At 30.5% G+C, this 12,415-nt stretch overlaps 1 protein-coding gene across 3 annotated transcripts; it reads right to left on the reverse strand.

The window, feature by feature from the left end:
* Nucleotides 1-7,045: 7,045 nt before the first annotated feature.
* LOC145202172 (uncharacterized) lies at nt 7,046-12,415 on the reverse strand. 3 transcript variants are annotated; one of them, XM_090082189.1, is made up of 13 exons: nt 12,220-12,415; nt 10,998-11,036; nt 10,767-10,831; nt 10,347-10,508; nt 10,022-10,115; nt 9,855-9,921; nt 9,516-9,711; nt 9,277-9,432; nt 9,001-9,084; nt 8,734-8,791; nt 8,391-8,605; nt 7,510-7,721; nt 7,046-7,346 (listed from the first exon to the last, which is right to left on the reverse strand). In XM_090082189.1, exons 1-13 carry the CDS (start codon nt 12,293-12,295, stop codon nt 7,157-7,159), a joined length of 1,614 nt encoding a protein of 537 aa, XP_089938315.1. In that variant the 5' UTR covers nt 12,296-12,415; the 3' UTR covers nt 7,046-7,156. The 3 variants fall into 3 exon arrangements, with proteins under 3 accessions (XP_089938315.1, XP_089938316.1, XP_089938317.1); XM_090082190.1 differs by lacking the exon at nt 10,767-10,831 and having other exon boundaries at nt 12,220-12,364; XM_090082191.1 differs by lacking the exon at nt 7,046-7,346 and having other exon boundaries at nt 7,575-7,702; nt 12,220-12,414.

The following is a 12,415-nucleotide window of genomic DNA, read 5'->3' on the forward strand; positions in this document are numbered from 1 at the left end:
TTACTTTTTTAAACTTTTTGAAACTAAACGATCAGCAGCGGTATGTTTTTCCTTTTGACAACTTTACAAAGTTCGATCGGCTCGAACCATTTTGTAAACACTAAGATCAAAACCCCATACACATGAAAAACATCAAAATATTTTTTAAACTAAATCTATATTTTAAACATTAAATTCATAAAGTTAAATGGAATCTGAGAATTTAGACCTGACTTTAAGTTCTCAGTTGCGATTTTTCGCCTCCAACAACATTTTTTAAATTTAGTTTTAATTTCATTCGTATTGAGTTTTGATTTTGTTTACCTAGCAACTAGCATTTCTTGCAGCATGTGAAAATTTACGTCATTGAGGAAAGAACTTTGATAACAGATGTATTAAATAACTAAATCAATAAAAATGTTGTGTTTTTGTCGTGAGACATCTAACAATTTAATTTTCAATCTTTATTCGACTTACAAAGTTGTTCTCAATTTCTTGAAGAAGTGCAAACATTAAACTTTTTAAAGAAGTCAAAGTTTAAAGACACAAAGTATTAGTTTATTGTTTGAGTATTCTGAAAATGTTATCCAACAAGCAGCTCTTGTGTATTCAATGTGGGGTAAATCTTTAAATCGCTTAGTCGAATTGTAAGTACGTTTACATTGAATAAATTTCTCATTAGGAATTGGTTTGTAACACCTATACAAATTTGAAATTGACACGCTAAAATATTTCAATTACCATGCCGTATTCTACATTATTCTACATTTTATTTGTCGTTCAAAAATAGTTTAAGCTTAATATTTTAAAAATAACATCGTTAATCAAGTATTCAGTGGGTGGTGCATTTTTGTAAGGTCTGGTTTACACAAGTAAAATCAATAATAATAACGATAACTTGGCTTTAACTGCCTTTGTAACAATTTTAACAAGTTATTAAATGGGTCCGCAAGTTTAAATAAACGCATAAAGAATAATTTCATTACAATATAGCAAACAGTTTCTCGGCGAACATTTGTGTTGTGAACAGGCGCCTTCGATTGGCCTTTTAAATGCATCGCATCCAAGAAAGATTATTTATTCATATGGTGTCACTATTTTAGAGAATGTTAACTGTGATAATCGAAACTTTTAAATGAGACGGTGATATCTTTTTAATTCTATAGATTAAAAACAAAAAAATTGGCAATAATTTTATATATATATATATTTTGACATGTTTTTTGAATATTCTAATCTTCGTTAAAAAATTCAAAAAATTAGACTTTTTCTTTAAGAGTTTCTTAATTTTCAGATTAAAAAAGAGAGAAAAAGTACATAAAATTCATTGTTTTACAGTTCGTCAACTAAAATTAATTGAGTTCCACCAATACCATTCAATGTAATATAATCCTTAGGTTAATTCCTTAATGCATTTTATGTATCTGCTTAGATTATAAAAGTATAATTTATGGCTGTATAACTTTGCGAACATGGGTTATATTTAAATAGCCAAAACTTTTGAACCATAGGATAAGAATAGGACAAATTTTGAAGATTTTTCATATTTTTAGGTTTGTCCCTGAACAAAACACAACTTAAGAAATATTTCTTGAATTCTTTACAAAATAAAGTTTCTTATCGAAAAGTAACTTGTTACTAATAGCTTCTTAAGATTTTGGGACTTCTAGTTTCTTACAAACACGTTTTTTATCAAAAAAAAAAAAAAAGCAAAAAAAACGTGTACTGTATATTCATCCTAGCACCATCTTTAAGTAGTGTAATTATAAATTCCCTATTGAAAAAAAAAATTTGATAGCTTTTATTGTTTTTTCAACAACAACAACAAAAACAAAAATATTTTTTCCCAACCTTATTTGTGCCGTGCCCTACCAAAGTATAAAATTTTTATGTGACCGTGCCAGAAGAAAAGGACCTTACGACTAAAATTGACTTTTTAAGAACAATTACATTTTTAGTGTGACAAAATATGTTGTTTACAAATTGAGAGTTTTCAAACTTGATTATGTAAGTATATATTATGCAAGTATATATTATGCAAGTATATATTTATGCATTTTTAATCGAGAACTGAAGTTTAAGTAGGAAATAACTTTAATGAAAGATTTTCTTCTAAACTTTACTATTCGTTAAAAAATTCTTCGGCAGTCCATTTTCAAACTGCCCCACAGGGAGAAGTACTAGAAGAGTGCAATCTAAATTCATTAACTGTATAACCAAGTTTGAACCTAACAAAAAACTATTAGGAACAACCAATGTGAACACGATTTCATAAGTTACAGAAAATGTACTGTCGCGATGAAACTCAGGTGTGCTCTGCCAACCCAAAAGACAAACCTAAATCTATACTAGATCCGTGGCAAATCAGTTAATAATTTTAGGAATGATCTGTTAAATCCCTGAAAGTTTGATCATTTTGTCTAGAACAACGGCGATCCTTGTCTATGTATAGTAGAGGTATGACTAAAAATTGTTTTTGGCAATTTTTGGTTTCCCATGCCACTATGAGTGGAGAAATTATATTTTAAAACTGGAAATACCATTTGAAAGTGTTAAATCTTAAAAAGGTTCACCCCCCTAAGCTGAAAACTGTTTTCTCCCATCTACACTATGAGTCATAAAAAAACATGCCACTGAACTACCATAACTACCATAACTATGTCAAATTTGGTCTGATGCCTAACAAAATTTCAGGTTTTGATAAGAATTGAATTGCAGAAAAACATTTGTCTGATGGCGACCCAATTCTAAAAACTGACTGTACACGAACACTCCAAACTTCAACAACAGAAAAATTGTCTGATTTATTATATAGAAGTTAAAATTAGTTTAAAAATTCTAGGTTGAGACAATAAAAAAGAATTTAAAAAGTAATATTTTATATTAGTCAAGTATTGTTCTTGTTCTCTACTTGAAGAAGACACCATTTTTAGTAAACAACTAAAAGTATTTAAACTTTTGGATGTTTTTAGCTTAACATTTGCATTTCAGTAATTTCACTTTTTGGTAAAGAAATGAGACAATTTTGTGTTGTTGAAGTTTGGAGTGCACGAGCATAGTGAGCAATGGCACTTCGGTGGTAATTTTGATGTCGTTTAGTAGATAATTGAGTTGTGAATAATCGCTGAATAAATTTTTAAAATCGGTTCACAATGAGCAAAGTTATTGCAATAAGTTCAGTGGCATGTTTTTTTATGACTCATAGTGTATCTATTGTTAGATACAGTACAGTTTAAGGTATCACAGCTTCAGTTTATTGCTGGTGTGATTTTGCTAAATGTATGCATTCTTATTACACAATCTTTCATATTATATATTATATTTGTTATCATCACCTGACTTTTGATATTTTATAAACTTCTTTTGATAACCTAAACTCATAAGATTTGTTTATTTGCAAATAATTAAATTTACACTCAAATTATAATTCGACAAGACTATAGTCAAGATGTCTAAAAATAGTCTTCCTTCAGATTTGAATAAGAAACTATGGGAATCAAATTTGGTGAGATTTGAAACAGCCAAGAATTCAAGAAAGTATGCAAGGATTGTTGACAGTCTTGATCAAATGAACAAAATGCCAAAAGAACAGCATATCCTGGACAGGTTTAAGTGCTTGGCTGCAAATGTGAAAAGTAGACAGGAGAGAGTTGTGATAGTGGTCAAAGAAGTAAAAATCTTATGGAAAAAACTGAATCTTCCAATTCAAAAAGGCAAATCTACAGTGGAAAGAAAAATTGAGAATGTACTAAACAAGTATGAAAAAGACAGCAGAAAACCAGGAACGCAAGACTTTACCAACTTGTTTAACGTAACTGATGAAAATGGAGAATGGTTGTGCCAGGAAGATAAAGCCTTCTATAATCTTCAGATGTCAACAAATGGTAGAGCTGGCTACTGCACCACAATTGAAGATACACAAGGAGTTCATCCTAGAAAACTAAAGTTGATTAAGCAAAAAGTCAGTCAAGATACTAAGGATGATTTCAGCAGTGAAGATAAATAACATTTTAGCACTGAAGAAGAAAAACACGATTCTGACAGTGGTTCTCAAGATTCAGAGGCTCCAACAACATGTAAAAGACAAAAAACTGATTATGCAATAAATTTGGTGACAAAAGCAAAACTGAGTTCAAGAAAGGCACACACAGTCTGCAAAACTCTTGCAAAAGATGGAATTTCTATTCCAACTCCAAGTCAAAGTGGTGTTTACAAAGCTACAATGAAAGCAGGAGAAAAATTAAAAGAACATTTTATTGAAACTCTAAGAAACGAAAACTGGAGCTTGCACTTTGATAAGAAGCACATAAAGAATACAGAGTACCAAGTTGTAGTTCTAAAAAATGAAAATAGAGAAGTTAAACTAGCAGTTCTTGCACTGATCAATGGAAAAGGTGAAACAATATTCAATGGAATAAAAACTGTGCTTGATGAATATAAGCTATGGCCTGCAATTAAGTTAATAATTTCTTATACAACCTCTGCAAATACAGGAAAATCTGTGGGGCAGTCACACTACTACAGAAGCATTTTGTTAAGCTTGGATTAGACAAACCTCTTTATATTGGATGCAAGCATCATGTTCTTGATACATTACTAAAACATGTGATGAATGATTATTTTGAAGCAGCAACAACCTCGCCTAATCTCAATTATTGGTTCATTAGCAGAATAACAGAAGAGTACCAGCAACTGAAAGCATCTTTTGACAATTCTGGAGATGCTCTGAAGGAAGAAGAAGAAATTGTTTGGAGAGATGATATGGCTTTCCTTCATCACTTGATCACTTGTTACAGACAGTTTAAGAAAACAGGATGCTTCCCTAAAGTAAATTTCAGAACTTTGCCAAATATAAGCAATGCAAGATGGAATAGCCGAGCAATCTATGCTTTGCTAGCTTATATTTTACTTCCAGAATTTCGACAGTCAGCCGAAGGTCAGTCATCATGTGACTTTATTAGTGGCACGTGGAGTGACATCTGGTTTTCTGGTCAGGTTTATAATCAGGATAACTACAATAATTTTGCAGCCGTTTGCAAAGATTACTCAAAGGCAATAAAGACTTTAAGGACTTTTTGGTCGGTTGAGCCGACTCCAATCCCAACTCAAAGGTCAAACATTTGTACTGAACGTGCAATTAAAGTTCTGCAGGATTTACTTCCATTGTGCAAAAGCATTGAAAAAACTAACATTAAATTTCTTTTGACAAATGAACACTAAAACCTGTATGTTTGTATTTCTGATTAAAAAAAACCATTTTGTACAATTTATAATTGTATATATTTTTATAAATTTGAATAAGGGGGGGGGGGGACATTTTTTTAATGTTGACACTTGCCATTGGATTTTTCTTGATCTTTGCATTAAAACTCCACAAAAAATAACATGGGGAGGGGGGGGGGGTGGAGGGGGGATAGGGTCTTTAAAAATTGTCATACCCCTAATGTATAGTCTGTGCGTTTTTGCAAATTGTAAATTCAGAAATCATTTACTTTACTCTGAAACATCTATGGTAAATACTTTGTTAGAAATCTTGTGCTATTTTTTGGTCTACAAAAACAAAAAAACCGTCTTACGGTAGTCGTATTTAGTACTGTATTTAATAATATCTTGAACAAAACAGTAAGAACGGCAGAAATGTCAGTTAGTCTTTTTGTATTATTATATTTCACAGCGTAGCCAGAAAAAAAAAAAAAATGAACATTACAGTGAGAAAAATTGTTAAGAATTTGGTTTGTAATACTAAAAATTATTATACATAATTCCTTCAATGCCGTGTATTAAATCTACAACTTAGAGAAATAAACCCCCCAAACCTGTTGTGTTATAATATGACGGCGGTCCTATTGATGTTACACAGTTGTAAATGAAGGATGATAGTTTTAAAAATAGTTTTATTATCAGAAGGGTGATTGTATGATGAAGGGTTACAGAAGTAATGGAAGGTTGGGTGTGAGTGTTAAATGAGAGGAATGCGGAGGTTGGGATTGAGAGTCTGAAAACTATTTGGTTGGGGAAGGGCAAAGGTTAATTAGTAAAGGGTCAAGGTTGTGTTGTTCGTTCTTAGTAAATTCTATTATACAATAATTCTCAATGTAATCTTCTATTGATGTTTAATAGTGGTTTGCACTCTTTTATTCATTAGGCTGATAAAATTACAAATAATATTTTCTTACTCTCGTTGTAGTGTCTAATAATGTACATGTACAATCGTTTTTATCAATTATACTTCTTCAATCTCAATAAACCAATGTCTCTTCCTTCTTTTTCTTTATTAGAAAGGTCAAAACTTCCGCTCACATTTTTAAAAATTTTTCCTGACTTCTTTTTAACTATTTGCTTTTTTTCTGTTCATCAAAACTTTCTTCTTTTTTTTTTGTTCATCCAAAAAAACTTTATTCTTCTTTTTCGTCTTTCCTAAATCTTTTTCTTTTTTTTTTTTTTTGAGCTTTTTTTATTTTTCTATTTTCACTTGTCCTTGTTGCTATACCTACTTATCATTTATTTACTTGACAAAGTAAATAAGTCTCTGTGTGGACGTCTTTTCCTAATCGTTGTTTTTAATTTTTCCTCTTTACACTTAAACTTTTTATCATTTATTTACGTGACAGGTTCAATAAGTCTCCGTGTGTACGTCTTTTCCAAATCGCTGTTGTTTTTTTTTAATTTTTATTCTCCCTTCTCACAATAACCTCCACCTTTCATCTGAAAGGTTTATCTTGATTTATAATCAAGAACGACGGTTCTCACATTCAACACTTTGAAAAACAAAATTAAATAACCATATAAGAAATTGGCTCAAGATTTATTAACATTTCCTTACTATTTAAGTCCGATAAACTTGGCCAACTGTCTTGTTATTTCCAAAGTTCTAAACATGGGCAACCTATCTTTGCAACTTAGTCTCCAGGAAGCTTTTTCAGACTTACACTGTTATTTTTAATGAAAGAGGTACTCAAGTGCATAGATGAATGTTTAAGATTCTTTAAAATTATAACCTTTAATTTATTGAGTTGAAGTTGAAAAAAGAACGTAAACCACGCTGCGACTAAAAAATAGCTTCTAGAAAATGAATTGATATATATTTCATTTCTTGGTATTTCTTTCAGACATTTAAAATTTTTTTCGTTCTCTAAAAAAAATGCACCCTTTAAAGATACTTTCGTGTTGTTTTACACTAATTTGGTCGGTTAAAAGCTTTTAGCACAAAATAAAACAAAATCCTCAAAATGATGGTCATCCCAACTACAACTAATATACTCTGTAGAACATTTAAATCGACTGGTTTAAAGTGTGACATTATTTGTGGTCCTGTAATATACGTTCGGTTCTTCGAACACTCTTGAAACTGACTGTGTTGCGAGCATCTAAAAATGAAGAAAAAAAAAAACAAAACAAAAAAAAACAAAGCAAAAATAAGCAACAACATACGCATAAAGAAACCATGTAGAAGAAAACATTGAGTAATTAGATAAGAATTTTAAAGGTAAATTTCATTGATAAATTTGTAGAGATCAAAAAACTATTAACTTGAACACTTTTCGCGCGTATTCAAACTCCATGTGCAAAAAGATGTTATACACGTAGCCGTGAACCGATAAATATTTAAACCATTGGAGCCACGACGGAAGTCTTCTGTTATAAAACCCTCCTAATAACATGCTGGTCATATTGAAGATAACAGCAACGACGAGACTCTTCTTTGTGGTCTTTATACCGGCTCCTATGATTAGACCAATTGACTAAAAAATCAAAGAGAATAATTAAAACCGACGTTTCTTGCAGCGTTGCACTGTTTAGAAAATAGTAGTCCTTTTGTGTGCCATGTTTACCAGTAAATAAAAATGATGCAATACCACATTTTTGAAGTTTTTAATCTTACACATTCTTTACTATGATAGGTTGCTTTTTAGATTGGGCCTAGGTATAGAATACTTAGTAAATTTTTAAGCAATAAAGAAGTTTGGAAAAACTGCTGCAGCAGACTAAAGATGCTTAAAAAAAATACAGGAAAATATTTATTTCAAAAATTTCCTGAAAATGTTCAAAAGATAATTTTGAGACAAAAAACGGAAAAACATCTCTAGCCTCGAGAGCACAAAAAGTGACTGCGTTTTTTTCAATTGAGATCTTCTATTTCATGTAAAAGATCACAGAATATTTTTTGAATAAAGGATTGGTCAGTATTTTTTATTAGATCATACAAAAATGGGTAAAAGTCTTAGAAACAAAGGTCTGAAAAATATACAACCCATATACAAATAGGCAGGAATTTTTCATTAAAAACTTGCATGTGTTTGATAAGTTATTAGTAAAATATGATAAAGTGATAAAGAACAAGTTTAAATTTTGCTTTCGTAAAATATTTGATTACTCGAACACAATTTTAGTCGTGTAAGAATCATGATTACCTGAGAAAGCGCTGTGATTAAGACCACGGTAAATATTCCCAAAAGAAATATTGGAGAGCAATTTAATCCTGTTAACCAGTATGTTACCGTGTAAATGATAAGCTGGGGCAGAAGTAGGACAGGTAGATCAACAATATTTTTAGCTGTGTAGTACGCGGATAGACGATACATACCGGCGGCACGCTCTTTTTCAATGACTTTGATTTCACCGGGAACTGAAAATAAAATAAAATAGCGAGATCATAATCTTAGGGAGATCATAATCTTAGGGAGACTATGATAAATATTGTAAAAATAAATAATTCTTTTAATAATGTGATTTTTTATGACAACTTTTGCTTACATGTCATCACGGATTGCATCATTTGACGAATGAACATGTACGTCAAAGTAAAGAATATCTTCAATAAATATAAAAAAAAATTATTAACATTATTATTCAGTATATATAAGTTATTAACTTTGATTAATACTTCCTATTTAATAGTATTAATAACATTAATATATCACATTAGTAATGATAATATTAATAATACTAATAATATTGATGATATTGATAAAATTAATATAACATTTCATGACAGAAATAGAAACTTTAAGTTTAACGTGCCAATCCCTGTCGATCAGTCAGAGACTTTTCGTCATAAGGAGTATGAAACCATATTATACCAGCAACGAATGATATAACTATAACCTAGAAAAAAGAGAAAAAGGATCAAAGTATATCTGAGCTCATTTAATTGGTAAAAATAGTTTTAAATAAACACTAATTTTCGACTTTATTACGCATCCTGGAAGCTCTATCTTTGCACTTTAAATTTAAAAGGGTCACCCCACAAGAGTTTTAAAATAACGAGATAAAAGTTGTACCCTTGAGATGATTTACCTGAATAAAACTCAATTTATCCCAAATTTCTCCTTTAGTTTGAATGAAAGAGCGTTGGCATAAAGCAATAGCTTGAGAGCGGTAACCTGTCGGCCACTTTTCTGTTTTTACATTGGATTTTTTTACGTCAGACCTTTCAACACTTGTACTTCTCATCTAAAGTAAACATTTTAAAAGTAAAAAAATTTTTTAAAATAATCACAAAGTGCTTTGATCTATTAGAACAAAAACAGTTTTACCGCGTCCTCTTTCGCTTCATTATGGTTTTTTCCATTCTTATCACCACCAACAACTTCGTCAATCCCTTCAACATGTATATCATCCATGACAAAATTGGCATAAGAGTTTTCATGATCATTGGTGTTTAAATAGTGTAAAGGAAACGATTCCATGGCGGAAGAAAGTTTCATAAATTCACCAGAATTTTGTTTTTTGCTATATAATTTATAAAAAGAAGGAAGAAAAGATAAATTTAACCAAACTACCCTCTCCTCTCCTCTCCTCTCCTCTCCTCCCCTCCCCTTCCCTCTTTCAATTTCAACATAAGCGTAATAACCAAGTGAACAAAAGTTATTTACATTTTATACATTTCGTATGATTCAATAATTTTATTTTGAACATCAGTATCGACTGTTAGCTGCTCCACTAGAAAAAAGTAGGAAAAGCCACAAAATTAAATGAAAAAGTTAAATTTTTTGTAACTGTGAAAATACAAATTGCTAAAAATTTATTTTTATAGAATTACATATGAAGTCTGCAGGATTCCAATTTAAATGACAAGGCATTCCAATGGATTCAAAAAATGGCAAAACATCCGATTTTGTTCCGTAATAAGCCACCTATTTAAAAATAATATATAATAAATGTATATGATATTTAGTGTTAAAAATCTTAATGTATAAAAAACTTTTTATCAAAAAAAAAGCTTTTTATATTCTTTAAAACTTAAGCGTTAAAATTTAGTTTCGGAGTTTTGAGGATCTCTTACGTCAGCTTTTTTCACTCGTGTAAAAAAAAAAGTTTCAGGAGCTCAGGTCAAAAATACATATCAACTACTGATAAGAACCTACCCTTCCGTTGCACATTAGTAGGAGTTTGTCAAACATGTGAAAAACTTGGCTGGAGGGTTGGTGAATAGTCATACAAATTGCTCGTTTTTTCTTTACGGTCAGCATTTTCAGTGTGCTCATTAGGTTGAACGCAGTAGATGAATCTAAACCTGTGGTTGGTTCCTAAAAATATAAGCCCTAATTATTGCAATTGATTTTCAGAACAGAGAGCAATATAATGAAGTGTACAAGTTATTTTCAGAACAGAGAGCAATATGATGAAGTGTACAAGCTAATTTTAAAACTAATTACTCAAACAATATTTCTTGTCATTACTTAAAGTTTTTTTTCTTTTTCTATTTAGATAAAAAAAAAAGAAAAGAAATACTTATCCAGAATAATATATGGAAAAAAGTTCATTATATAAATATTAAAACTTACATCCATAATTATACAGGCAGGATTGTTTATTAGTTCGACTCCAATACTACAACGTTTTTTCTCACCTGATCCGAAAGATTATTTTAAAAAATTAGCTTGAAAGTCACGAAGTTAACTTTGATGGGACTTGATAACCATCATTCGTTTATTTATTAATTGATGAATAATGACAACAATGCGAATAACAAACTGTTTTACAGTTGGTTGAACAAAAATGTGCTAAAAACAAACCTCCTGAACAACCTCCTTCATAAATACTAGAACCCATCACTAAATTAAAAAACGAATCAATTCAAAAAATTTTTATACTTTAAAAACTAAATTTTAAATTTGATAGAGTAAACAAGGATAGGTCAAAAAAATTTAATGAAAGGATTTTTTGAAAAGCAATAACACTGAAAGAGGTCCAGAAAAATACTTTGAAAAATTATTGATAACAGGGTAAAAACGGTTACGAGGTTAGAGTGGCAGCGTTAATAAGAGTAAAAAAAAAGGGGGTTGAGGGTGGGGGTGGGGGGTGGAGAGGAAAAAAAGACTGATCACACTCATCACGATGCTAGAACTACATTTTTTCATTTTAAAGATTTTAACAATTATTAGATAACTGAAATTCATTTAAAAAAAAACGTTGCAGGTCCAGAAAGCTAGTGGATACAATATCAACGGCTTCTCATAAAACTGAAAACAGGAGTCAAATGTGACTTTGTCTGTCGCACTCCTGCAGATATTCTTTATGAGACCTTCCAGAAAAAAGATTAGATACTAATTAAGTAATACTAGTTGCATGGATACAAGCTGCATGAATAGAAAAGAAAAGCTGAAAAATCTGTGAAATGGATCGTTGTCATGAAAAATGTTTATATGAAGAAACATCCGGTTTATGTGATAAGCAGATTAAGTTACTGAACTTGAACGAATTTTTTTGCTCTTGTGTCAGCACTTAGTGACAAAAATGTTGTATTTATGCATAAGGTCTTTGTTAATAATATTTCTAGTTAGAATTGGTTTTTTCTATAATTTTTGTTACATCACTAGTTATAGATCTTCTAAGAATTAAACGTTCTATATTCTATGGTTGGTTTCTAGTAGAAACCAACCATAGAACCAACCAACCATTAGCTAAAACTAGTAATATCTTTACCAGACCATAAAATATAGAAACCAACTATAGAATAAAGAAACCTATCATAAAATGTAGAAACTTTCTACATTTTATGATAGGTTTCTTTATTCTATAGTTGGTTTCTATATTTTATGGTCTGGTAAAGATATTACTAGTTTTAGCTAATAAAATGAAGCTTATCTTAAAAGGATTGTTATTAACCCATTCTCTCTAAAGGTTTGACTGAGCGCACAAAGATTCAGATTGATTGAAGATATATTTATAATATACCTTCGTGCAAATGCGTTGTTTTCTCATGAATAGATTTTTCTAATAAAATCCTGAGGATACCTGTGTTTTGGCATTTTTCCAAACCGAGCTCACTTATCACTTCATTGACAATTGCTAATTTTTCACTCCACTTCATCTTGTCTGGAAGTCTGATTTTACCAACAAACTTAAACGTTAAAAATACAAATTTGATCGTAAAAATTATAACGAGACTATCACGGTTTAATCATAGCATTTTAAGTAAAAAGACTTTGAT

Source organism: Hydra viridissima, unplaced genomic scaffold, assembly GCF_058129835.1.
Source record: "Hydra viridissima isolate aposymbiotic clone 2 unplaced genomic scaffold, HvirCarnegie_v1 scaffold_3, whole genome shotgun sequence".
In the NCBI taxonomy this organism is placed as follows: Eukaryota; Metazoa; Cnidaria; class Hydrozoa; order Anthoathecata; family Hydridae; genus Hydra; species Hydra viridissima.

What these genes read in the sequence shown, in the direction of transcription:
- LOC145202172 (XM_090082189.1), bottom strand. Translation starts at nt 12,295, where the DNA reads ATGAAGTGGAGTGAAAAATTAGCAATTGTCAATGAAGTGATAAGTGAG. An exon ending in CTGCCTGTATAATTATGGAT is followed by an intron (nt 10,509 to 10,766) that starts GTAAGTTTTAAT and finishes TTATATTTTTAG; the next exon opens with GAACCAACCACAGGTTTAGA. An exon ending in TACGCGCGAAAAGTGTTCAA is followed by an intron (nt 7,347 to 7,509) that starts GTTAATAGTTTT and finishes CTTCATTTTTAG; the next exon opens with ATGCTCGCAACACAGTCAGT.